We start from the raw sequence: 27,859 nt of genomic DNA, 5'->3' as shown, positions 1-27,859 counted from the left end.
TACAGTAGTTGTATACCCAGTGAGACTCCACTGGAGAAAACTCAGTTTTCCTTTGCGGGCAGTTATCAGTTGGAGATGGCTTCTGGGTTAAGGATGGGGGCTTGTGTCCAGTTCCCCTCTCAGTGCTGGAACTCTAGCTGGCACAGACCCGTGCAGGCCCCGTACACACGGCCGCGGTCTCCATGATTTTTGACGTGTGTCGGTCCTGCTGTGTTTACAAGGCCCTGTTTCCTTCATGTCCTCCATCTTTCTGTCCCCCTCCCTCGCATAGCTCCCTGATTCCTGAGGGCAGGGAATTGATAGAGACATCCCATTTAGGATGAAGTGTTGCAAGGTCTCACTCTCTGTACATTGTCCTGGTGTGGGTCTTTGTTTTTGTTCCCATCTTCTGTAGGAGGAAGCTTCTCGGATGATGGCTGAGCAAGACTCTGATCTATGGGTTTAATAGAATGTCACCAGGAATCATTTTATTGCTACATTCCTTGGAACAGTTGTATTTAGGTTTCCTCTAAGTCCCTGGCCTATCTAGTCTCGTGTTCTTGGCCACCCAAGCAGTGTCATGCATGGGTTCCATCCCAGGGAGTGGGCCTTAAATTCAATCAGATATGGTTGGTGACTCCCACACGCTTTGTACCACTACTGCATCAGCGTATCTTGCAGGCAGGTCACCACTGCATTCTGCAGGGTTGGTAGCTGGGTTGGTGTTTACCTTTCTCCCTAGTAGCATGCAGAGTTACCTTCCAGTATCATGAACACTAGTCAGTAGGGGTGGAAGATGCTAGGTAGACACCAGCTTAACTTCATATTCAACGAGTTGTGTAGCTGTGATGACTCTTTGACAACTCTTTTTAATTTAAAGAGATAGATCTTAGATGCTCAGTTGCATCATTTAATACTAACAATCTGCTCAGAGCTGGTAGTCATAGGAGCTTTTTAAAGAAAAAAAAAATGTCCTGGAAGAAAGAGACCCCAAAGATATCAGCTTGTACAAGATGGTGAGTGTCTTGATTTATTTTTCCCATTACTGTGATAAAATGCTCTGACTAAAGCAATTTAAGGGAAAAAAAGGTTTGTTTGGTTCACAATTCCAGGTTACAGACCATCGTGGCAGGGAAGTCACAGCCGCAGGAATTTAGGGAACTGGTCACATTTCATCCACAGTCAAGAGCAGAGAGCAGAGAATTAATGCATGCAAATTCTCAACTTGCCTTTCCCACCTTATATAGTCTAGGATCCCCCCACCCAGGGAACTGTCCAACTCCTCGTTAACGTGGACCTTCCTATATAAATTAGTGTAACCAAGATAATCCCCAATAGACATTCTCAGCAACTAACCTTAATCTAGACAACTCCTCACAAGTGTGCCCAAAGACAATTAGTATTAACCATCACAGAAAGACAGTGTTTTAGCTGTTTCTTTTTACTTTTTAAGTGAATTAAATTAAATTTGAAGTTACATTAGATTCATTTCTGTTGGGCAGTGCTGATTTAGAAGCTACATAAGAGAAATGATAGATGGCCACATTTACAAGCTTGAATTGGGCTATGCTACGGCACTTTTCTTATCCCACAGGCTATAAAGATTCAAGTTTCACCACCCTAAAATCCTTTAGAGTCCAAACCAGTGTGATGTTCAGAAGTGAGTGGGCAATCCAGGGCTAGTGAGCAAATCTATCCTTCGTTCATCTAGGAACTCAGGTTGCTGTCCCATCCACTGAAAGGCCCCATGTGACTGGTTCACCAGTGTCATAAACACCCAGGTGGCCTGAAGGCAGAAAGGGGAAGGAAGGAAAGCAAGCAGCCTCCTTTGGAAGGGATGTGAATGGGAAGTTGAACAAGTCTCTTTCCTCACGTCCTTTTCCAATGGAGTTATGAATTGGTCACACCTAGTTACAAGGCTTGGGATTTGATTCTCAGTGAGCATACATGTGCCCAGCCTTAAACTCAAGGGATTCTGTAACTTGAAAGGAGAACAGTAGTTGCTGGCAGTACTTGGTAGTCCACGCCAAGTCCTTGTTGGGTGTCCTTCAGTCATGCTTGCTTAGTGAGGTGCAAGTAGGAATTTTTGGTAGATTCATAGATTTTTTTTTTAAACCAGGTGAATTGTGAAAAGCAATCCCATTAAAATATTATCTGCCGGGCGGCGGTGGCGCACGCCTTTAATCCCAGCACTCGGGAGGCAGAGCCAGGCGGATCTCTGTGAGTTCGAGGCCAGCCTGGGCTACAGAGTGAGTTCCAGGAAAGGCGCAAAGCTACACAGAGAAACCCTGTCTCGAAAAACCAAAAAAAAAAAAAATTATTATCTATAATTGGTTCAGAAAAATAACGAGGTTCCTGGAGAAGTAATAGTACATATAACACTCATTATTTTCTCTAGGAAAACCGAATAGTGGCAAAAGGGTTCATTTTTATCACCATGACCTTCCTTTGCTTTTTCTGTCTGCACGAGATGTGCAGAGATAATGTGTTATTGAGAGTGCAGTGAGACAGCTTCCCTTGTGAGTATCGAAGTCCCATGGTGATGAGCGAGGCGGTGAGCAAACAGTAAAAGCTGTGTCAGTAATTGCAGGGGCTCCTGGACTGGCGTCTTAGCCTCAACAAGCTGCAGGACCGTTATTTACTGTTCCACCTTTGGAAACGGGGACTCTGTTAGAAGTTGATAAGAAAGCTCAATAGTTTGCAAAATTGGTTGATACATTTAATGAAAGGTTTGGTAAGGAGGCACAGAAATTATTAGTGCTGTCGGCCAAGGAAACAAGGACGTGTATTTGTTAAATGGAACTCTTTCTCCATCATATCCATTCCCCCAGGATGCCAGAGAACCTGGAGTTTAGAAACCATTTATACAGATTTGTGAAGGTTTTTTTCCCCCTACTCCTACAAAATTGATTAATGGTTTCATTAATGGTGCATGCTAGAACTGTGCAGACCAGCACAGTGGCACCAACCACATGCGGCCAGCGAGCACTTGAAATATAGTTCATTTGTAAGTGCAGATATACTTTTTAGATTTTCTTCCATGATACTAGGTTTTAAAGGCTTATTAAAAGTGTAAAATAAGGCCATTGATATGGCCCAATAGGTAAAGTCACCTGCTTCCAAGCCCTGTGACCTAAGTTCGATTCCCAGACCCCACATGGTAGAAGAGAACTAGCTCCCGAAAATTGTCCCCTGCCCTCCACACTCACGCTGTGGCAGTGCATACACACACACACACACACACACACACACACACACACACACAATGAGTAAATAAAAATGTAAGTTTAAAAAAGAGTAAAATCATGATTTTTAACACTGATTAAATATCTAAATGCCTACTTTAAATAGATTGGGTTAAATAAACTATCATCACTAAATTTTACCTGTTTCTTTTTTTTTTCATGTGAAATTAATTAAATTTTATGTAAGACTCGACTCTGTTGGGCAGTGCTGATTTAGAAACTACGTCAGAGAAATCATAGATGGCTCTATTTGCACGTTTGAATGCCTGTTCTACAGCACTTCATCTTGTCCCAAAGGCTATAAAGATTTAAGCTTCACCACCCTAAAATCCTTTAGACCCCAAACCAATGCAAGACCAATGCTAGCATTTCCAGGATTATTGGTGTTGGGGTAAGCCTTCCCTGATGGTGAATGTTTTGCTATTCTGCTTAATACTAACCATTTATAACTATTCTAATGATCAGAAAGCCCTTCCTCACACTGGGAAGAATTTTGGTGGTTTTTTTTTTTTTTTTTTTTTTTGGTATTTTGAGACAGGGTTTCTCTGTGTAGCTTTGCGCCTTTCCTGGAACTCACTCTGTAGCCCAGGCTGTCCTCGAACTCACAGAGATCCACCTGCCCCTGCCTCCCGAGTGCTGGGATTAAAGGCGTGCGCCACCACCGCCCGGCAGAATTTTGTTCTTTGTACTTTCAACGTCTGAGACTTTTTTTCTTGAGCATAACTAAGTCTAATCCTTGCATTATTTAGACTTTTTGTTGCAAAGACAAATACCCATGAGAAGCAATTTAATGAAATGAAGTTTTTTTGTTTATTTGTTTGTTTTTGGCACCTGCTTTTGGAGGTTTCAGTCAGTGATGTCTGGCTTCGTTGCTTTTAGGTCTGTGCCAGTCCTTAGGGACTTCCTTCAAGCGATGAACTCTATAGGAGATGACCTCTTAAGATTATATCTCCAGTCTATTTGTGGGACTCCTAACGCTGGGAGCAGGGGCTGTCCCTAATGCTTTGGCTGGCCTTTGGGAACCTGTTCCTCATACTGGATTGCCTGGCCCAGCCTGAATACCAGGGGAGGGGCTTGGTCTCACCACAACTGACTCTGCCATGCTTTGTTGGTTGATATCCAAGGGAGGCCTGCCCCTTTCAGTCTGGACAGAAACAGAGGAGGAGTGGGTGAGGGGGGTGTACAAAGGGGAGGTGGGGGGAGGGAATGGGAGGAGAGGGGAAATTCAGTCAGGATGTAAAATAAATAAATAAAATAAATGACACCAGCGAGGTCATTTGCTGCTGTTTTCTGTCTGAGTCAGAAAGCAGCCACTTTAACTTTTCTTCCCCACTTAATAAAGGATCTCTCTGTGAAGAAGAAGAAAAAAAGATTATATCTCTCCATAAAGTTTTATAGCTATCCATTTATTTTGTGGATTGAGGGCATTGAGCACACTCTACCTATCACCTTGCTGTAGGAGTGTTGTGATTACAGATGTGCACCGCCACAGCTGTTTTTTTTTTACGTGGGATTGGACACAGGCTGTCAGACGTGCTCACCTAGTGTCTTCTCCAGCCAGTGTGTTCCCCATAAGAGCTACAGCCAGACGTGCTCAGCTGGTGTCCTCTCCAGCCAGTGTGTTCCCCATAAGAGCTACAGCGAGCTGTGCATTTATCTTTTTGTACTAAGTTTTTGTGTTCGACAGTACTCTTTCTTTGTTAAAAAGAACCTTACTTTATTTTTAATGGCATTTGTGTGTGGGTGTGTGTGGTGCACATGAGTGCACGTTCCTGCAGAGGCCAGAGGTGTCAGGACCCCTGGAGCTGGAGTCACGGGTGGTCGTGAGTGCAGTATGCGCTCGCACACCTCCTGAGGTTACTCCGTTTTGTCCCTGATCTATCTGCTCTAGTTGATCCAATGATCATCTGGTAGAAGGAACCAAGGGAATTGTTTGAGTACCTGGGATCTGGACTCTAAACTTTACATACTAAATTTTCTTGAAATTCTGACATTTTCATTTCCAGTTCTTCATCTTAATTCAAATAAATACTTTTTCAATCTTTCCTCCTTGCCACCTCTGCATGCTTTTAGGAGCATTATATTAGTGTGTGTGTGTGTGTGTGTGTGTGTGTGTGTGTGTGTGTGTGTGTGTGTGTGTGTGTGTATTATAGAAGTACTGTATTAGGCCTTTGTGGTGGTTTTAATAGTGCCCACCCCCACCCCCACAAATACGTCAGTGCTCTCTCCCTATAACCTGGAAATGTGGTCTTGTTTGGGTAAAGAATCTTTGCAGATATGACTAAATGGAAGACTTCAGGATGAGATCACTCCAGATTGTCCCGATGGCCTTAAAACCCTGCCGAGGAAAGCAGAGCTGGGAGACGTGCAGCCACGTGCGCGCGCGGCCAGGGCTTTGACTTCAGACTTCCTTCTGGTCAGTTTCCTTGAATTAGAAAATACAATATGATTAGAATTAGAGTGAAGCTACAGTGTCATCTTCCTCGGGCACAAAGCATGCTCTTTACTCAGCCGTTATCTTGGCAATTTGAGCAAGTTATTGTACCTCTTTGGGCCCATGTTTGGTTACTCTTTAAAAGTAGTGAATTAGACCAGAGCATCCCAGACTGATATCTTTCTGATGTGAAGGATATAAATGAATGCCACCTTCAACTTCTAAAAAGCCAAGAACTTGCCAGGCGGCGGTGGTAGTGGTGGTGGTGCACACCCTTAATCCCAGCACTCGGGAGGCAGAAGCAAGCGGATCTCTGTGAGTTCGAGGCCAGCCTGGTGTATGGAGCAAGTTCCAGGACAGCCAGGGCTGTTCCTTTCTCAAAAAAAAAAAAAAAAAAGAAAAAGAAAAAAGAAAAGAGAAAGAAAGAAAGAAAGAAAGAAAGAAAGAAAGAAAGAAAGAAAGAAAGGAAAAGAAAAAGAAAAAGGAAGAGAAAAGAAGTCCAGGAACTTTGACTGTTGTTCTGAGTTCAGATAGGTTTAGAAATACTGTCACCCATAGCATTTTCCTCTCACTATAGCTAATTGGGGATCAACGCCTGCTCCAAATGAGACCTCACAAAGTCTCTCTCACAGGGATTTTAAATTGCGATTTATTTACTTCCTGTGTATGTGTACGAGAGAGGCTCAATAAGTGTGTATGTGCCACAGCTGTGTACACGTGGCCGTCAGAGGACAGTTTGCAGGAGCTGGCTCTCTCCCACCATGTAGGTTCTAGAGATCAAACTTGGCTCTTCAGGCTCCGTGGCAGAGCCTTTTTTAGCTGCTGAGCCTTCTTCCTGTCATCCCAAGTCTCCTCTTTTAGCCCAAGCTTTAAGTAGTGTTTTGTTACACCCAGGGTCGCATTGATGGAGACAGATTAGCCTCTAGTATATTGCATTTTATCTGGGCATCTGAAATAGGCAAGGAGAAAAGTGCTAATAAACAAGCCCCGAGGCCTGGGGTGGAAATCAAAGATGAGTGAGGTAATAGAGACGAAAGCAAACTTTCGTAACTTCACAGCTCCCTGACGTCCTAGTGCTGATAGGCTAGCCAGCGTGTGTGGCTTGGGTCATCAGCACAGGAATAAAAGGGAGGGCTTGTTTGGCTCTTAGTTCCCGAGGTTGCAGGTCCATGGTTTGTTGGCTCTGTTATTTCGGGGCGTGTGAGGCAGTGGCTGGGAAGTGGGGTGGGGCACAAGGTGCTCACTTTGTGGTGTCAGGAAAGCAAAGAATGTAAGAGGAGGGGCTGGGGTCAACGATAGCCCCCTCCATGCCAGGCCCTCCGATATCTCCTCCATGGCAGCCCTCCCCCCATATCCCCTCCATGGCGCCCCCCCCCACACCAAATCCCCTCCATGGCAGCCCTCTGATATCCCCTCCATGGTGCCCTCCCCCTCCATATCCCCTCCATGACAGGCCTTCCCCCCATATCCCCTCCATGGCAGACCCTCAGTGACCTAACTTACTCCCAGCAGGCTCCACATCTTAGAAGTTTCACTGCCTCCCAGAATACCACAGGCTGAAGATCAAACCCTTAATACACGGAGACACGAGCCTTTTAGGGGACATTTCAGATACAAACTATAACAAGGAGATAACCCTAACATGTGACAGTCTCCTTTCTCAAGGCTTTTACTGTAACGTTATTGCTTCTGGATGAGTATTTTTTCAAAGAAGATTCTCAGTGGCAGCCGTTCGTAAAGGATGACGAGTTTTAATTAAGTATAATCAAGTCACTGCTTCTATGATTAAATATTCTGTAAGTAGGAGGAGAAAGAGATTTAGAGGCATATCCTTCCAATTTTTATGGGTTTGCTGAATTAGAAAGACTATCTTTGAACCTATTCTGCTCCTACAAATGAACTTAAATGCTTTTTGATTACATGTTTTTATTTTATTTGGTTTGGCTTTTTATTTGTTTTTTATTATTTATTTATTTTTGCTTTTGGCTTTTATGTTTAAGCCCATCTCCTTAAATAGGGTCTAGTAACTTTATCTTAACGTAACTTTTTCCCTAGCAAGAAGAAATTTCTGGTTTTGTGGCTTTAAATATTATTTGACATAAAAAGAATCATCTGGACACCAAAAGACATGCAGGTGAAAAATTTTAAAGTCGATATGTTTTTCAGACTTCAAATGCCATCTGTGTGTTTTCACAGCATGGCATGGCACACTTTCCCAGTAGGAGTCCTCTCGCATTCTTAATTTCTTAAAGTGTATCAAGGAATGGAAATGGGCGAAACCGTCTTTCAGGGCAGACCTCTTGAGAGAGTTCTCAGGAGTACACAGCTGAAAACACAACTCGGGCATTTCTTCTTCCCACCTGGGCAGTCTGCCGTAGCTTGTCATGTGCATGTGCCTGGCTTCCCACGGTAGGAGGAGAGTGCCAGCAAAGTGGTTGGAAGGTGCCATAGAGAAATCTTTATAGGAAAGATTAGAGGCAACATCAGAATGTCATCCACATTTTAAAAAGTGTATTACTCGTTTCTTGAAATTTTCATAGTTGTATACAAAGAATGCTGATCATATCTACCCTGACTTCCCTCCTCCAATTCCCCTGTGGCGGCTCCCCCTAACACATCTCCCTCCCAGATTCATGTCCTCTTCCCTTCCTTCCTTCCTTCCTTCCTTCCTTCCTTCCTTCCTTCCTTTCTTTTAAAAAGAATTATCTGGTCGGGCAATGGTGATAGACATGCCTTTAATCCCAGGGAAGCAGAGGCAGGTGAATATTTGAGTTCAAGGACAGCCTGGTTTGCCTAGCAAGTTCCAGGACAGTCAGGAGCTACACAGAGAAACCCTGTCCAAAAAAAAAAAAAAAAAAAAGGAAGGAAGAAAAAGAAAGAAAGGAAGAAAGAACAATAATTCACTGAGTCCAATTAGTGCTGTCCACATACATGAACATGGTGTGAGACCACCTACTAGAACATGGACAACCTACTCCCAAAGAAAACTGACTGTGCTCCCCCCCAGAAGCTACCAACTGTAATAGCTCCTCTGCTAAGGTGTCCCCTCATGAGCTCCTCCCATCTATGCAAGAATTTTGACTGGCTTGATCTTGGGCAGGTCTTGTACAAGTAACATCAGCTGCCATGAATTCGTGAGCACAGCAGCTCACGTGGCATGTCCACGGGATATTTTGCAACATTATTTCTCATCTTTGGACTATTACAGTCTCTCTGCCCCTTCTTCCAAAAAGCAAGCAGAGGAGGCCTTCCAGAATAGTATCGTCAAATGATCCATCATGAAGCCACATGTCCATTCGTTATTTGTTTCTGTGGTGCTGAGCATCTAACACATGGCCTCATGCATCCCTAGACAAGTGTCCCATCACTAAGCTGTATGGCCACCCCCAGGAACCCAATTTTAACTTGTCGAAGCCTTCTTCTTGCTTATGGGTCACTCCTAGCTATGTACTGTTGTTAAAGGGGCTGAATGTAAGTAAATGCACCAAAAGAATCCCTTAACCTATGGAATTCTGGGGAAACAGGACAATTTTGCAAATTTTATATTTTAATTATTTTTGAATGTTCTAGTTTGATATTGCAGTGTATATTGTATTGATAAGCTGTGTTTGTTTGAGCTCGCTGAGAAGTGGGTTCTGGAAGCAAGGTTGCACACAGCTTCCCATCTCACACCCAAACATGGGTGTCTCAAAGTGTCCTTCTAAACCCTTTGTCTGGGGACAAACTAGCCCCCCCCCCAATCCCAAACTCTGTATCAGGGAGGAAAAAGCCCAGGAGTAAAAATATTATATCCTTGAAACTGGCTAGAAGATAAGGCATTTCCAACAAATGTTACTACTGTTTATCCCACGATTCAAAGATGTTTTTAGTGAAAAGGAGAGTGCTCTTTTTCAGAAAGAAATCTCCGCTTCCCTGGTCCTCCAACAACTTCCGCTGATGTCGGGATCCAGCCTGATGATGCTATCTCTACCCGTTCTTATTTGTTCTTTTACTCGGAAGTCTCACCTCAGGAGACACTGCTCTGCCAAGGACCTGTGGAAACTCCAGCTGGCTTCCCTACAAGGGCTTCCTCAGGCAGAAACTGCTGGATGTCTATAAGCTCCTGATTTGATGGTGCGAAGTTCCTGATATTTTTAAAAGATTTATTTTGCTTCCTGTGTGTATGAGTGCCTGCATGGATGTTTGTGGACCATGTGTGTGCCTGATGCCTACAGTGGCCAGATCCTGGAGCTGGAGTTATCGGTGGTTGTGAGCCACCGAGTGGGTGCTGGGGACTGAACCCAGGTCCTCTGGAAGAGCAGCCAGGGTTCTTAACCACTGAGCCATCTCTCCAGCCCCTGCCCTTCTGCCGTTACTTGTTCTTTTCCTTGGGAGCCTCACCCAAGGGGACACCAGCTCATTGCCTTAACAGCCTTCCCCCGTTGATTCCTGCCGCTTATTTTGAGCACTTGATATAATAATATTTTGATATCTATATCTATCTATCTGTCATCACTATTTATTTTTTTATTCTGGCTTACTATACGTCTAATAAACTCCTCACTCATTCAAAACCCAAAGTATGACTGTCATAACTCCCTGTCCAGAACAGAGAGTAACACATCTTCATCGTGAGGTACGGCATAGAGTGGCAGCTACAGAAAGCAACAGCCGCCATTTAAAACCTCTCCCGTCCAATCTGCCCTGCCCACGTCACCTTCAGCTTTCTTCAGCTTTCTTTTTCATGTATATATTTAATCTTCTCGTGATGGTTCTTAAAACATACCCGCGGCTTTCCCACATTATTAAAATGTGTCAGCACATCTTTCTAAAGCGGCTGCACCCAGGGTCGCTACACGTTGAAGATAAAATAGCTCAGCAGAGATTCAGATGGCTTCTCTTGGTGTTCTGAAGCTTGGGACAGCTGCGAGGTTGGAGAGCGCAGGCAGAGATGACAGTCATCTGTCCTTCCTCTCTTCTTGTGGTCTGGATGGAGACTCAACCCACTTCATATAGATGAGGGAGTCAGGCTGTACCTTAATGCGGGTAAGGACACCCTCTCCTCTGTGCAGTAGTGAGGCGAAGGGTATCCCTAGGACAAAGCCACTAATCTCAGTGATGGTCCAAGGCAGCATATCCGTGGCGTAGTCATTATCCAGAAGGTAAGGGTCTGGAGGAAACACGATTTCTAATGCTTATTCTGTCAGTCATTGTTCTTGGCTGTAAACAGTTGGATAGTTTAAGAAATTAATTTCAAATTTAAATGAGTGTAAACGTGCTCTTAGAAAGCCCAAGATCCTGGCTTGAAGAGGTTGCACTGTCAACTCTAGAGGAGGAACACTGCTGCTGGACATCTGTCACTGCCACTGTGAGGGCTGGCTGTCACTCTGCTCAGCAACCACACGCCGCGTGGATTTGCCATAGGTAAGCAGCACCTGATTCCAAACAGTTTTGGAACTGGACTTTTATGAGTGTGCTGACTGTTAGAATCCACCCGTGCCCTTGGATGTGAAGGACAATGCCAAAGGAAGCCGGTGGCTTCTAACTCAAGAACAGGTAGACCCATTGGGTATGGAAGCACATTTAGGATCCCAGAACTCTGGAGGCTTGGACAGGGAGATCCAGAGTTCAAAGCCAGCCAGGACAACATAATGGGACTCTTTTTCAACAAAACAAAACAAAACAAAACAGAAGAACAAAAAAGAAGGTGGATTTTTAAGGTAAGTTCTTCTCCCTCACAAAGAGACTATTCATAAGCTGCTGGGCAGACGAAAAGTATGATGAAGTTCAATACAGCTATGTATTGCCAGATTACATAAACGTTTCGTAATATATTTAACAGTTCCTTATTAACAATTGTTGGAGCACGTAAAACTGTTTTTACAGGGAAAGACTTAAGAAAGACTAAGGAGTTACTGGCAGCTGATCACTGTTGCAGAAGGGAGAGTCATTTTTCTTTGACATTGTGGCCACCATAGATTGACCATGCTCCCATGGATGTCTCGAGGAAAAGAAGTTGGGGGGGGGCCGGAACATGGTGGGTCCAGGAGGATTTCGGGGGAATGGGTGGTGGATTTGATCAAAATACATTGTATACATGTATGAAATTTTCAAATAATAAATTTATTGTATACTTTATCTAAAACATTTTAGATTGCCGGATGTGGTGGCACACACCTTTAATCCCAGCTTTCAGGAGGCACAGGCAAGTGGATCTCTGTGAGTTCGAGGCCAGCCTGGTCTACAAAGCAAGTTTTAGGACAGATAGGGCTGTTACACAGAGAAAGCATGTCTTGAAAAAAATTTAGATTTATTGAGGTAAAATGTATATATGAAAAGTGGATACTTTTATACCCTAGCCTTCTTAATAAATGGTTTAATGAGTATTGACAACTGAATACATTCATAGTGCAGCCATTATAATCAAAATATAGAACAGTTCAGTCATCCCCTGAAATTTCCTCATGTGCCCCTCACAGCATCCCAGCTGCTGGCAACTAGTGATCTACACTTTCTTGCTATATGTGATGCTTTGAATGAGATGTGTTCCTCACAGGCTCACGTGTTTGAACACCTGGTCCCCTGCTGGTGGTGCTGTTTGGGGAGGTCATGGAGCCTTTAGGGGAGGTGCGTCCATGCTAGAGGAAGTACATCCCTAGGGGTGGGCTTTGAGAGTTTATGACCTTACCTCACTTCCTGTGCCCTCTGCTTCCTGTGTGCAGTTGAGATGTGACCTCTCAGCTTCCCGCTCCTGTCGCTTTGCCTTCCTTACCTTTATGGACATCTACATCTCTGGAAACGTAAGTCAAAAGAAAGTCTTTCTTAAGTTGACTTTGGTCAGGGTATTTTATCACAGCAACAGAAAGGTACCTACTACACTGTATACTAAAATTCTTGGGGGAATAAGAGGAAAGACTCGTTTGAGTTCATGGACTGAGTAGCTCCAGTCCATCATGACAAGGGTGTGAAAGTAATGCAGCTCACCTCATGGCTGACAGGAAATAGAGCCACAACAGGAAGGTGGTATGTCAAGTTCTAACTCCCAAAGGGCATGCTTCCAGTGGTCTTCTTCGTGCAACTTTTTCCCACCTTCCACATTCCACCACCTTGTAGTCAATTCAAAATTTTCATTCATTGAGGTGTTAAGATACTTATTAGATGCTGGGAGATGGTGGCTCATGCCTTTAATCCCAGCACTTGGGAGACAGAGGCAGGCAGATCTCCCAGTTTGAGGCCAGCTACACAAAGAAACTTTGTCTCAAAACAAAACAACAACCCATGTGTGTGTGTGTGTGTGTGTGTGTGTGTGTGTGTGTGTGTGTGTGTGTCTGTCTGTCTGTATATATGTATATGCATGTATTTAGAGACTGCACAATCTAATCAGTGTCTCTAGATATGCCCTTGTGGACACACCCAGAGGTGCAATTTAGTAATCCCCTTTGTATGTCTCAATTCAAGGAAACCGACAATCAGATTAATAGTCAGATTTCCCCACACCATATAAAAACAACCACATAGTATATAGGCTCTGAAGTGGTCTAGTGTTTCTTACTCTTCCAAGTTACTCTGAGAGTCATTCCGGTAGAACATTCCTTTTTCTTGTTGTGTAGTGTTCCATGATATGGATGGGCCTCAGCTTCCTTGTCCATTCTCCAGCTGAAGGACATTTAGGGTATTTCTAGCTCTTGGAAGTTACAAAGACAACAGCCACAGGCATGTGGGAACTGGTGTTTATATGAACAAGAGTATTCATCTCTCCATAGATGTGTAGGGGGGATAGTACTAGATCAGATGGTAACGGGATGATTACTCCGGTAACGGTGAACTGTCCTCCACAATGGCTGTGGCATTTGCATTATCACCAGTGAGGACTGAGAGCCGTGGTTTCATCCTCATCGGGCCTCAGTTTTGTTTTCAGTTTTAGCTGTAATATATGTTCAAAATAATATGGGTCCCAAGCCAAGCACTGCTGCATACCACCATAATCCTAGCACTCAGGAAGTAGAGGCAGGAGGATGGTAAGTTTGAAGGACGGTCAGGGCCACAAAAGCAAACCCTGTTTCAAAAAACCAAGGGCTTGAGATGTAGCTCAGAGGGAGAGTGCTCACCGAGCATACGCAAGGCCCCAACTTCAGTCCCCAGCACCATGGTGCTAATCCTGGATGGAAAGGAAATCCCAGGATGGAAAGGAAAACTGGACTATGACACAGGATACCAGGGAAGTCAGACCCTGTCCTTGTGACATATCATCTGCTTGAAAACAGGTGTGGAATAGGAATGAAATAGAAACAGGTAATGAGGTGAATTCAGAGTTGCTTCCCTGAGCACCCACACAAAGGTCATAAAGCCCTTAGAAAGGAGCTAGGAGACCTGTCTTGTATCATGCTTTTCTTTATCCAAAAGCCTTTGGAACTGTGAAGGACTCGTGCCTTTGCATATGGAGAAGAGGACATCAAAGCCAGTGGAAACCCCAGAGGTCTACCAGCTGGTTCAGTCCCTCCATTGAGCCTGCTGTCTGTCTTTGGATGATTCTTTACTTTCTCTAAATTCCAGCTCTGTCCTTTGTATTAAGTCTGTTCATCCAGGTAGTGATTTGGCTTTGTTCTGAGGTTCCACACCATTCCTTAGCCATTGCCCTTACCCTCCTTGAACAACTTCTGCTCCAGACCTGCTAATATCAGCTTTTTGATACTTCTTATTGGCGCCTCCGACCCAGCCATCCACCACCCCACCAAGCATGGGACTTGACGTTATCACTATCTTGGATAGAAACGGGAGGTGAATCAAGAGAGGTGAATCAAGAGTATGGACAACACGAAACCAGAATAGCTAATATACCAGATGACAGAGTTATGCCAAAGATTGCCATAAGCTGGAACAAAGACCAAAAATGAACCAACAGAAACTGTAGCTGGTAGAACTCTGAGCTTAGATCTCTACTATGTAAGCACAGGATGGGGAGTCACGAGTTTCTGCTGCCATCGATGGAAGTGTCATGCAGGTGACAGGAAAGCAAATTCTACTGCACGCGAGTCCGTTGAGTGGTGTACTAAATAGCACTGTCCCCCAGAAACACAATAATTGAAACAATCCTCCTCCCTGACCTTAGCAGGGTACGACGCTCTTGACCTCAGTTTACTGTATCAGTCAGACTACACATAGCACTTAGAACATGGTAACTCAACATGTAACACACTCCAAGGCAGATAAAGAGAAATGAATGTGTCTGCCCTCATCTCCTATTACAATCCAGATGCTGTCCTACCAAGGCACCAATGACTTTTTAGAATAAACGATGGACAGATTTCTTCACTTACCAAACCCAAGCTGTCCAAATTACTTGGAACATTGATTGCTTCCTCTTTCCCTGGCTTTTCATCCTTACACAAAAACAAAAACCAACAAACAGACTTTTGTCTTTTTTCTCTCCTTAGTCCACAAATGATGTTACCAAAGTGCCCTGGCTCGCTTGTCTATAGATTTTCTATCTATTCCCCAAGAGCTTCAATCACCAAATTCTTATTTCTAGACTGACCTTTTTTTGAACTCTTGAACTCCTGTACTGTTTAATTTATGGAGTGTAAAGAATTTGGTCAATAAACGTCCATTAGAAAACAAAGAGGTCTCAAAGGGGATAGGACAATGTCAGAGGAGATTGACAGGACAAACCTGTAGAGAGTTAGTGTGTTCTGGAAGCCTTTGTAGATAACAGCATGAAAGCCCTGGGTTTGCTCGAATTGCATTCTGGGGAGAATTATTTTCTTGAAAGTAGATTCCTACACTCTGAGTTCAGCAATAGAAGGTGGCAGGGCTAGAAAGCAAGCTTGAAGCTCAGTTAGGAAAGTGTTTGCTATGTAAGATGTAGACCTGAGTTTGACTCCCAGAACCTACAGAGAAAAGCCAGGTGTGTTGGCACAAGCTTTTAATCCTGACCCTTGGAGTCAAAGACAGATCCCTGGGGCCTCCTGGCTAGCCTGCCTAGCCTAACAGGCAAGCTCCAGGCCAATGAGAGACCATGTCTCAAAATCGGTGTCTGAAGAAAAGAAGTTGAGATTGTCTTCTAGTCTCCACACTCATGTGTTTACATGTGCATGTACCTGTACACATAAACACATAGAAAAAAATAATAGTAGTGGTAGTAGTAATAGTAAAGAAATGGAAATGTGTGTTTGGTGAGTTTAGAAGTAAGCAGTGGGCTGACAAGCAACAGTTATTTCCTCGCTTTCTCAGGAGTCAAAAATGATAACCTTGGAAACATACATAAGTAAAAATGTTTATTCTTGTAATTTCAGAGTTTTTATCATTTTTATCTGGGTTATCTTCCCATAGTGTTTGGAAACAAAAGCTACAACGAGGAGGAGGAGGAGGAGGAGGAGGAGGAGGAGGAGGAGGAGGAGGAGGAGGAGGAGGAAGGGAGAATTGTTTGCTCCCTGCATTCCTGTGATGTGGAGGAAGCCAGGTGTGTGGGGAGCTGAGGTTCCAGAGCAAATGACTTAGCCCAGGATACAGAGGCCACTGGAGGGATTGTGGTGTTTTGAGGAACTTCAAAAAGGAAAACACGAGGAATTCATTTGTCTAAGAGAGAGAGAGGGAGTAAGATCCTTTCAAAGCCACAAAGAGAAAGAGGACAGGAAGGAGGGAGGGGAGGGGAGAGGAGGTGTGTTGTAGAATATTATTTTAAGATATGTTACATTTGTTTATGCTGTGGAACATTTATTTAATGATGTAAAGATGTGCTGCATTCTTTTATGTTGCATTTGTTTAACTCTGTGAAGCTGTGTTACTTTGTCTAAAACACCTGACTGGTCTAATAAAGAGACGAACAGCCAATGGCGAGGCAGGAGAAAGGATGGGGGTGGGGGTGGGGGGGCTGGCAGGCAGAGAGAATAAATAGGAGGAGAAATCTGGGAGGAAAAGAAGAAAGAGCAAGAGAACAAGAGGAGGAGGATGCTAGGGGCAGCCACCCAGCCACCCAGCCACCCAGCCACCCAGCCACCCAGCCACCCAGCCACCCAGCCACCCAGCCACCCAGCCAGCAACGGAGTAAGAGTGAAAATAAGAAATACAGAAGTAAGAAAAGGAAAAAGCAAGCTGGGCGGTGGTGGCGCCCGCCTTTAATCCCAGCACTCGGGAGGCAGAGCCAGGTGGATCTCTGTGAGTTCGAGGCCAGCCTGGTCTACAGAGCTAGTCCCAGGAAAGGCACAAAGCTACACAGAGAAACCCTGTCCCGAAAAAACAAAAAACAAAACAAAACAAAAAAACATAAGAAAAGGAAAAAGCCCAGAGGCAAAAGGTAGAAGGGATAATTTAAAGTTAAGAAAAGATGGCAAGAAACAAGCCAAGCTAAGGCCAGGCACTTATAATTAAGACTAAGCCTCCATTGTGTGATTTATTTGGGGGCTGGGTGGTGGGCCCCCCAAAAGATCTAAGAACAAGAGTAAAGAAAAGAGCCAACAGCAGAGGGGAGAGGAGGAGAGGAGAGTTGAGTTAGGGGTACTCAGCCATTTGGAGGTGGCTGACAGCTGTCGTAAAGTAAGGTGCAGATTGGTGAGTACAGCCCTGACGGACAGAATGGGCCAGAGGCAGAAATTATGGCTGTGAAGAGGAAAAGGAGAGGATATCTTTGTGTTCTAACTATAGTTGTCTGGAAACAGAATGTGCTCCTTGAGGAGGAGACGGGGCATTTCCCATCCCTCCCAGGTGACCACATAGCAGAAAAGCCCAAGAAAGGAAGTGCGGGCACAGTGGTGGGACCACACTGGATGGGCCCACCCGGTGAGTGTGTGGCCCGCTGTATGTCGTCACTAGGCATTTATAGAAAGCTCTGTCCTCTAAAAGCTGTCCATCTGGTGATGAGTCAAAGCACACAGTAAATCACTAACATTTTCTTGGTAGCACATATTAAACACAAAACCAACGTTGTCAGCAGTAACAGCTGAGAGAATGTTCCGACAGGAAGCTTGAAGGTGTTGGAGCAGCGCGTGTCTTGCTGCATCCTTATGGAAAGGGAAGAACGTTCCTGGTGCATAGCATGTTCAACATGTGGAATTAGGGCTAGGCCTGTAGCTCCATGGTGGAGTGCTGGCCTAGTGTACACAAGGCCCTAGCACCACAAAAAAAGTGGAATTGTATAAGCCTCAAGACCAAGCTTTAAACAGTAAGGAAGGGCAGCCTCTGCCTGAGTGCTTTGAAGACTTGGGACTCACACTAACGGGTGAAGGGGATGGGCAATGGATATTTGCAGATCAGTGACTAGGGTCACAATAAAGGATGATAACCATGCATAAACGTTGTAAGATCTCTGTTTGGTGGCAGCAAATTGAGTTTCTAGCTAATTTTTTTGGGCCAGGAGGTTGCTTCAGAGCAGCAGTTCTCAACCTGATATGAGACCTCTTTAGGGGTTGCATATCAGATATCCTGCATGTCAAATATTTAAATTACAATTCATAACAGTAATAAAATTACAGTAATCAAGTAGTAATGAAATGATCTTATGGTGGGGGTCACCATAACAAGAGGAACTGTATTAAAGGGTCACAGTATTAGGAAGGTTGAGAACCACTGCTCTAGAGAGAAGAAAGGAATTCTCTTTAAAAGTTGGTACATATTTAAAGTTCCCCTCATGGATGGCAGCCTCTTCTAAAGACTATGATTAGATGTTATAGAAAAAACATGTCCGAGTCTGAAATTATAAAATGTGTTTGTCTGTCCCTCATCTTGAGAGGATAAACATGTTGGCCATGACTCCTGGTTGTCTTGTGAGTAACCTCACAGTATATAAGTAATGTGAATTTTGTTGCTTAGTTACAGAGGGAAACCTCTTAGTTTTAAAATATTTTGGGCGACCGAAGAGATGACTCAGTGGTTAAGAGTAAGTCGTGCTCATATAGAGGACCCAGGTTTAGTTTCCAGCACGCCACATAGGAGCTAATAGCTGTCCCTAACTCCAGTTCTGGGGATCCAGAACCCTTCCTGGCCTCCACCTGCACCAGGAATGCATACAGTACACATATATCCATGCAAGCAAAATACCCATCCAAATTAAAAAATCAAAATAAGCCAGGCGGTGGTGGCGCACGCCTTTAATCCCAGCACTCGGGAGGCAGAGCCAGGCGGATCTCTGTGAGTTCGAGGCCAGCCTGGGCTACCAAGTGAGTTCCAGGAAAAGGCGCAAAACTACACAGAGAAACCCTGTCTCGAAAAACCAAAAAAAAAAAAAAAATCAAAATAAGTACATCTTTAAAACATCTTAAACCGTAATCAAGCAAAGTATCTTTTCATTTTTGTTGTTTATTTTTAAAATCTTTTTTGTATAGACAGGGTTTCATGTGCCTCAAGCTGGCCTGGACCTCCATATGTAGCTGAGGATGACCTTGAACTTTTGACCCCCCTGTCTCCATCTACCAGGTGCTGGGATTACAAGTATAAGCCACCATGACCAATTGTTTTTGTTGTGGTTCTGTTTTCTTTTCAATTTTCTCTTTTAAGATAGGAGGTCTCAGTCACTTCCGGCCTCCCTCTAGCTGCCATCTTGGGTCCCAGCGTGTGTGCGCCTTATCTCAGCTAGTCTGCCTGAGACCCCCTGAGCGGAGGGCACAAGTGTGCATTGGTGGGAAAGGAACTGCTCGCAGAAAGGAGGTGGTTCACAGAACAGCCACAGCAGATGATAAAAAAACTGCACTTCTTAAAGTTAGGTGTGAACGATATCTCTGGTATTGAAGAGGTGAACATGTTTACAAACCAAGGAACAGTGATCCATTTTAACAACCCTAAAGTTCAGGCGTCTCTGGCAGCAAACACCTTCACCATTACAGGCCACGCTGAGACAAAGCAGCTGACAGAAATGCTTCCCAGCATCCTAAACCAGCTCGGGGCAGACAGTCTGACTAGTTTAAGGAGACTGGCTGAAGCTCCGCCCAAACAATCTGTGGATGGAAAAGCACCACTTGCTACTGGAGAGGATGATGATGATGAAGTCCCAGATCTGGTGGAGAATTTTGATGAGGCTTCTAAGGAGGAGGCAAACTGAATTGAGGCAACTTCTGAAGACGGTTACAGGAGCTGCTATTTTATATCATGACTGCTTTTTAAAATTCTCTTGTTTATGGATCTGATAAACTCTAGATCGATAATACTTTTAAGCCCAAGCCCCTTGGACACTGCAGCTCTTAGTTTTTGTTTGAACACAGTTCATTCTTTGCAGCAAATTAAGCTGAAGAAGCCTGGGAATAAAGTTTGGAAAAGGGTTAATAAAATTCTTTGCCTAGTTTAAAAAAAAAAAAAAAAAAAAAAGATGGGCGGTCTCACACTGTTCTCCAAGTCCTGAGCTCAAATAATCTCCCTCTTTCGGCTTCCCAGTATCTGGGACACCGTCATGCCTCACTCAAAAATCTCATTTACGTCTTTCTTATGAGATTTAAAAAAAACGGGAATAACGCATTCCCTTCCCACAAAGTGGAGACCCAGCTGAGTCTGCAGAGGGTCTAGGGCAGAGTCCATGGAAGACTCCAGCTTCCTGGAAAGAGCTGAGGTAAGGGGTTGGGTAAAGGACTCCTGGGAAGATTTCCCCTCTAAGTCTCTGCATTGTCTTCCCTGCCCAGCCCAAGAGAGCTGGCCTGATGGCAATGGTGCTCATGGTCATCTGCTCGTGTTGTGTGGACCAGATTACACTGCAGGGGAACTTCTTTTTGGATAGTTTACATCCGAGACCTTAGGAAAATCTAGTGGTGACTGCCTGCTACCCTGAAAACTGGGTTTATAGTCTTTAGCATGATTTTTTTTTTTTAAATGACGTGGCTCTTCAGGACACTTCCAGAGACGTGAGTGTGCAAAACACATGGTCAAGTTTCATTACTACAACAGATGTAGCTCAGAAAGCTAAGGATGCAGGAATAAACTTGCTAGCATCCCAAGCCCTGTGCTGAAGGGACAACATCCACCCTAAAGCCTCTTGTTTCCATCCGGGATGGAGGGTGTCTATCAATTCATTCATTCAACTTGTGTTGAGCATTTCCTCTGTGCAAGGATGCTGCTCTCCTAGAGACGCAAGGATTAAATACTGGAGGATCCCTTCCCCAAAGGCATCAAGGTAGATGGCTGCCCTGGAGTGAGATGGGATGACCAGAAGTAGGTAAGTGAATTAGGGTGGTTCAGAAAGTGACCCTGGACCACAGAGTGGAGGGTATAGCCTCACTTGTCCTGACTCTTCCAGGAAAACAATGGGAACTGGCCAGCTGGAGAAAGGGGAAATCAGATGCTTTGGATGGGTGAAGATTGTGGCAAAGATTCTGAGCTGTTCGGAGGCAGATCCACGTGACTGCTCCCAAGACCTCCGTGTCCTCCCTAAGTCACCCACAGCCAATAAGGACATCTAAGAAGGACCTGCAGAAGGGTTTGAAGTCAAACTCCTCCACCTCCCATCTAATTAGTGTCTCTACCTAGAACTCCTGGAGAGGCCACTCTAGATGACCTTTACACACCGGAAACCTGGCAGGCAGGCGGAGGGAGGGAGGAAGTATCAAACATCTTGAGTGCCTCCCATCCCTACTGGACTTGCTATTTCCACTGTATTCTTTTTTTCTCCTGAGTTAGGTTGTTGGTACAGAGCTAAAACTGACATCATAGATGAAGTTGATGTCATTAGAGGAATCACATGTATGCTATGGGTTCTCCCTGGCTATATCCACCCCGAGAATTTGAGAACGTCAAGGGTCCTGCCCACTGCAATCACTACTACACTCTCCTACCATTCACTGCAGTGTCTGCCTCTAAGAGACACACAGTAACTCTCTGTGGATGTGTGAATTCACGGATAAATGAGCAACTGTGAGTGTTGGTAAGTAAACAGTTTTATTTATAATTCCAGCAGGGAGAAATGTTTGACTCAATCTCGCCCACTGAAAATACACTGAAGTTTGAACAGCCGTTCAATTATATCGAGAGTAATTGCCCATTGCTGGATTATGGATGCAGTCCAATTCGCTGAAAAGTAAGCTTGTGTGTTATCAAAGCAGAATTTCATTGGGCATTAAGTGGTGCCCCAGCAGATTTCACCCTGACAACAGAGAGAGTTAGTCTCCGAAGCCAGCAAGAGTGACTCACCTTTTCACTTTTAAGGACTGTTCCTTGCAGCTCCAGTATGGCATTTGCTTAAAAGATGAAGCCAGCCCCGTCCCAAATAAAAGACAGCTGGACAGCCCTTCAGGGATGAATATTTTATTGGAATATAGGCACTTGGCAGAGTAAATACATGGTTACAAAGTGTTTTTAGTTTACTTGCTTTATATAATGAATGCAAAAATAAAACCACAGTGTAGAATTCTTTTTCACAAAGTCCCAGACTTGAGAAAGCAAATCCCTAGTCACGTACGTTTATGGTAAAGAAGGCACAGGGCACCAGAATTCTCACATAGTGAAACTATATTATGGTTTAAGACTGAATTAATAATGTCATTTCTTCCCCCATACTGAAATGACTAATGACTATTTAGCGCATGTCACATAGCTTCCCCCGCCGCCCCCACTCTTGGGTTAAAGTGGGACCTCCAGCCTGCTAATTGAGTACTGTCTCTGAAACCATACCTGCAGGCCACACTTTACAAAAATAACAAATCCAATCACTTTTGTCTGGGAGAACTGTAAAATCCTCTGAAGCCATTGGCTTTAATCTGAAGAATTACAAGGGCAAACATGATCTGCATAATAAAATCTACAGAAGGACAGACCTAATGACCCACCATTCTTCACACTCAACCTCTTTGAAAACAGCGACCGGAACCTGACTTTGTAGGGGTGTGTGTGTGTGTGTGTGTGTGTGTGTGTGTGTGTGTGTGTGTGTGTGTGTGTGGTTACTGCATAATTCCATACACTGTGCCAAGTTACACAGGACAAAATGACAAGTCTTTTTTTTTTTTTCAAGGAAAATCTCTTAGTGAAAGGTCAATAAGTAGTTTATTAACTGGTTTAAAGTCCTGGTGTTTTGGCCAAGAACCAGGAGTCCGTAACAGCTTTGCAAAGGCAGAAACTGCCCATTCAGATTACCAGCACCTTGCTCCCCTGTGGAAACACTAGGCCACACACAAATTAATTTAAAGCAAGACACTCTTTCAACATGTTACCACACATACAGACTTTTTCAATGGGCTGCAGGTTCCTCATCCATCCTCCAGTGTAACAGCTGCCTTGCCTATTGTGGAGAACTTGGCTGTGTGAAACATGCCCAGAAACGGTTCGTGGTGTTTTCTAGAATGTCTTGCTACTTAGTGCCTATTCCTCTCTGGCCTTCCTGATTGGCACTACTTCTGATCCAGCTAATTCAGTGACATGAACTCTCATTTATACTTAGCTTCTCACAGGGTAAGCAAAAGCAGGGCAGATGGAAGGTTCTGGAGTGGGGTTGGCATGAGCTGGGACTCTGTGATAGCCATGGCTCTCCCGAGAAAGAAGGGCAATGTTTGTGGAGCTAGACACTGTTCTCTTGGCTCCCTGCCTGACTGGGCAGTGCTGCGGGCCATTTGGCCATCTGCCCCTTCAGCGTTGGACTGTATGGGGAGATTCAACATGGTCAGAAAGGTAATTAAAAACCTCTCCCTGTCTAAGAGCAAGCTCCAAATAGGCCCTGCACAGTAGTGTGCCAGGTGTTCAGTTCCCACCTCTTTGGAGCAGCTTCTCAGTCCTTGTGCTAGACCCTGGGATGTTAAAGTTACTTGGCATGCAGGAAGTCATTATTCAAGGCTGTGGGTTTCCAGCAGAAAGAACAAATGATGAGTAATCCCTAGTTTCAGTCCTTGAAGAAAGGAGGTTGTGGAAGAGACAGGAAGTAAACACAATTTTGGTACAGCATGCTGAAGGCCAGGTATAAGGTAAGCAGGGACCATGGGAGATTGGCCATAGCTTCCTTACTTAATGGTGGGATATCTCATGGACACCGAGGATACAAATGTTCTAAGGAAAGGAGCAATGATTCAATATGAGACCATGCTGATGTGATTATTACTCATCCTTGATGACTTAGAAATCACAGAAATTCTTTGTGGGAGAGGTGGGGAGGGAAAATAGCTCGATTCCTGCTTAAATGGCTGAAGTGTGGGATAACTTCTCTGAAGGAGATTCTTGACAGTGCTGAGTCAAAACAAACTCGGAAGACAAAGTGTGAGGTTCTGATGTTAAAATGTGAAAGGAAGCTTTGGGCCCACTGCCGGGAATGCAACTTTCAGGGAATGATCTGAGCTTTTTCTGAAACCCAATAAGCTACGTTGTTTGATTACACCCGAGTCCGCTCATTTCTTATACTAACAGTTACACAATCTCCTCTCAAGGTGAATTCCTTCCTGGCTCCTTCAGAAAGGAGGAGCAGGGGGTCTTTTCTTCATGGTATCCCCAGGCTTGGTACCTGACAGGGTACCTAAGGAATTAATTTGTTGAATGATGAAACCGTTTCTACTTTTGGTGATGTCTTTGGTAATGACATAAACTTGACTGACTTCATTCATTCCTGTGTTCGTTCATGCATTCTCGTTCCCTTCTGAGACTAAACCAGGACTGTGTGAATGGAAGGAGTCAAGGCTGTCACTGAAACTTAAAAACTGGAAAAAATATTCTTTCCTTCTAGACTAAATTCTTATGAGCCCTTTAATGTATATGAAGCAAAACACCTGATCTTCTATTTCTTCCTGTGCCTAACAGAGCACACACTAGCTGCTGAAATAATGTCTGTGTGACTGGCAGGTTTTGAGCTAGAAAATGTAGCCACCAAGCACTTTGCACACTCTAAGGCTAATTTGTGCCAATGAAATCTCTTGCCCCATCTGAATTTCCTGAAAAGGTGATTAATTAATGCAAATCAACAACATGAATCAACAAGGAATTGATAGCAGGATTAGGAACAGGGCTTCTAGATGGTTCCACAGACCTTCTACCTTGGATTTTTGCTCCGCCTCGCCTGAGATCTACCAGCCCTGACTGGCTCTGGGGCACTTCACAGGGCAGGGGTGCCTGGTGTTCATGACTTCCTCTTTCTTGTGCCCTGGCAGTGGACAGATGCCACTAAGAGGCAGTAACACTGACAGAGTGGGGGGCGAGGCTGGAGTCACCGCAGACCTTTGCACTCTTGCTAAAAATACCTTCAAGTGCAGTACAAAATTTGCACCACATTTCAGTGAAGAGACTATTGAGGTGCCAGTTCCTGTTCTTTTAGTCTCTGCTTCAGGACTTCTCCCTCTCTGGAGCCCCTTTAACTGCTTTTCACCCCAACACTCCGGTTCTCTTATCATTTCTATTAAGATGCTAAAGGAATCATTCACAGGAAGCAGGTCAGATCCCCAAAGTTGGCCTCAGTGTTCACACCCTGTATACATTCCCTTTGGCTTTATCATTCAAATTAAGAAAATATTTCAAAATTTTTATAGCAACCCACATGCACTCCCCTATGGATACCCATAACTAAAACCCTTTGACTGATAGTTTTAAAAGAAAAACTACAGTCAAATTGTTTCTAGCACTCCTCTGAGGGCTGTTCTGGAGAGCTCACAGCATGATCATGCACATCTGGGCTGTCAGTGCCTGGAGCATCCTCTACCACCCATTGGCACCCATGCACAGGGGTAGCATTGACTTGCTCTGTAGCCATAGCAAGGGCTGGGCTATCATTCCCTCCCAGCACCTCTTGATCCTCAGAAACCTGGGGCACCTCATTCCTCTCCATAGAACAGATGGGATTAGAACTTAGTGTGGCCTCTTCTTGCAGTGTGACCGCCACAGCATGCCCGGCCTCACCTCCTGCATGGGTGGTGGCCTGTGTGGAAACCATGTCTGGGGGTACCTTCTCAGTGGGCTCTGGAGCCTCAGATGGCTCCCCTGAGGGACCTAGACAGCTGGTGTCCTCCGTGAGCCCCCCACCAGTGGACTGAGAGGTAGGGCTGCTAGCCTCTGGCAATGCCCCTACGTCTACTCCAGGAGCCTCGACTTCCAAAGGGGTAGGGTGAGCCCCCTTCTCTCCGACCTCACTTTCTTCACGGTTGTCCTGCTGGCTGGCAGCTGGCTGGCTGGCTTCTGGGTAGATCTTGTTTTCTTCTTCTTTTTCATTTTCTTGGGGAACAGGTGTCCCCTTGTATGTATCGTTTTCAGTCCCTGGGGCAGACTCCACGGACACCGTCACAGTCAGCAACTCTTTCAGCTCCTTCAGGGACCCTGGGATGGTGACAGACTCTGGCTTTTCACAGGTCGGTTCTTCATCTTTAAGGGTCTCCCCACCTTCCACCTCGGACAAGTGTGAGCTGAGGGGTCCTGCTGTGTCCCCTGCAGTGAGAGGACTCCCAACAGCGTTATCCACACTGGACACAGTCACCTGCCCATCCCCACCTGAAGGAGGACTGGACTCAGGGATGGGAGTACTTTCTTCTCTGGCCAGTGAGCCCAGCACCCCAGGCTGCTGCCTCTTTTCCTCTGGCTCCAGGAACACTTCATTATCTGGAGCTCCTGGTTGAAAGGCAGACACTCTTCTGGCTGGGCTAGCTTGATTCGACCCCATGGGGGTTTTGAGATCTGTCAGGCTGGATACGCTTTCACTGGGCAAGGCCATGTTGTCTTCAAATAAGTTGTGTTTCTTCAAGATAGCCGCCTCCGTTATCACTGAGAGAGACCAGAAAACAACACACGACATTAGCACTCTGCCCAGCAAACCTGGATTTTCTGATTTCACCTAGAAGGCAACCTTCCTACCAGCTCCTCTGGCTCTCCAAATTCTCAGTTTCAAGATCCAGCTTAGGACCAATCTCCTCCAGGTAGCCTTTCCTGATGATCAAAACCTGTGAACGTTCCCGACTCTGAATCTCAGGAGTGTTCATTCATAAATGTCTTTAACCAAGAAACCCTTGCTGAGACCAGCATCAATCCAGGAGAATAGAAGAAAGCAAGCCTTGGCTTTCAAAGAGCTCAAAGTCTACAAGGATATCATCTGCATCGGTGTAGTGGCTCGTTTGGAACTCCACTACGACAGGGGCAGGCTGTCCACTTCCTTGTCTTGTCTGACAGTGTGGTCCTGGTTGTGTAGTGGGTATTCAGTGCTAAGCGTACAGCTGAGAGAGGGCTTGTGTGGCCTGGAGTGTTCCAGATGAGCACTTATTTGCACCTATCTCGGTCTCAAAGGCACGGAGAAGAACACAGACAGTAACAACAGAAACAATGGTGCCTGACCATCTGACCACAGACCTCTGTGCAGGTTTGTAGTGCCCAACAATGCCACCTCGAAGAGGGTGTCACTCATGACGGAGACAGAACCGCTAAGAGCAGTGAGCATGATTTTTCAGCAGGCAGCACTAGTATGTGCTCTGACTGATGGCATGCTTCAGGCAGAGGGCAGGGTGTGGAGGGGAGGAATCTTCTGTAGCAGGCTGTCTGTCCATGACCTCTGTGCGGATGCCATGTTGACACCTTTGCCGTCCTCCTCTGGGACCCCCTCTGATTAGCTACCGTGACCTGAGGCTCGTGCTGGCCCGGTTCTCTCACTGGAGGAGGTGTTTTAGTAACGGACACTAAATAAGTTTCACTCGCACAGACAGATGGCAGCCTCCTCCAAAGTATTTTCAATGTGTATCTATCCACACTGTAATCCTAGACAGGGCCCTGTTACACAGTGCGGTGGATGCCCGACTCCTAAAGAGGCTCTCAGAGTGCCTGGCTGAGCGGAGGGGAGGAATGTGCTGAGAGCGCAATGGTTGGGCCTGCGGCCGGCCGGAGTCACCTCTGTTCAGCTGTGAAAGCCTTTTGTTGTCCTGACACAGAGTGGCAAAGACAGATCTTCGGGACGGCCTCTCAGTTCAGCCCCATTAAGCCTCAGTTTCTTTCCTCTCCAGTGATAAAGCGTGGACTCTCACCCTGCAGAATTCATGCTTGCTTTGAAAGGGGACCGTCACGACCACAGGGTGCATCCCTCATGGACGCACAGTCGAGGTTGGTCCTGCCTGCCTGCCCGCTCCTGGCTGTCTCCCCGGCACACCCAAATCAGCTGCAGCTCTTCCTCACTCTGAGTTCTGTTTCAGGAGTGCGTCCCACGATGGAGCATTCCCTCCAGTGCGGGGCAAGCCGTCCTTACCTTTCAGGGTTTCGTCAAGGAGGATCTGATACAAAATCTCTTCGTAGACGTTCTCCACATGGATCATGTTGGTATGATCTGCGAAGATGAACTGCTCATATTTCTGAAGCTCCTGGGGAGTGAGAGAGAAAA

The 27,859-nt window shown here is 45.2% G+C and overlaps 2 protein-coding genes across 2 annotated transcripts in view; one reads left to right on the top strand and one right to left on the bottom strand.

Moving 5' to 3' along the window:
* Positions 1–19,285: 19,285 nt before the first annotated feature.
* On the top strand, positions 19,286–19,681 carry LOC128109416 (transcription factor BTF3-like). Its single transcript, XM_052736583.1, has one exon. The coding sequence runs from the start codon at positions 19,301–19,303 to the stop codon at positions 19,664–19,666; it is 366 nt and encodes a 121-aa protein (XP_052592543.1). The 5' UTR covers positions 19,286–19,300; the 3' UTR covers positions 19,667–19,681.
* Positions 19,682–21,836: 2,155 nt separating this feature from the next.
* Positions 21,837–27,859, bottom strand: part of Niban1 (niban apoptosis regulator 1) — a 154,009-nt gene continuing 147,986 nt past the window's right edge. Inside the window, exons 13-14 of the mRNA XM_052737168.1 lie at positions 27,728–27,839; positions 21,837–26,265 (exon numbers count right to left, since the gene is read on the bottom strand). Of these exons, the coding sequence (XP_052593128.1) occupies positions 25,130–26,265; positions 27,728–27,839 (1,248 nt within the window). The 3' untranslated portion in view covers positions 21,837–25,129. The remainder of the gene's footprint in view (positions 26,266–27,727; positions 27,840–27,859) is intronic.

Source organism: Peromyscus californicus, unplaced genomic scaffold (assembly GCF_007827085.1).
Source record: "Peromyscus californicus insignis strain IS unplaced genomic scaffold, ASM782708v3 Scaffold_14__1_contigs__length_90479793_seg_2, whole genome shotgun sequence".
Taxonomy (NCBI): Eukaryota; Metazoa; Chordata; class Mammalia; order Rodentia; family Cricetidae; genus Peromyscus; species Peromyscus californicus.
Note: the sequence above shows the minus strand (reverse complement) of the source record. Positions and strands in the feature narration are given on the sequence as shown.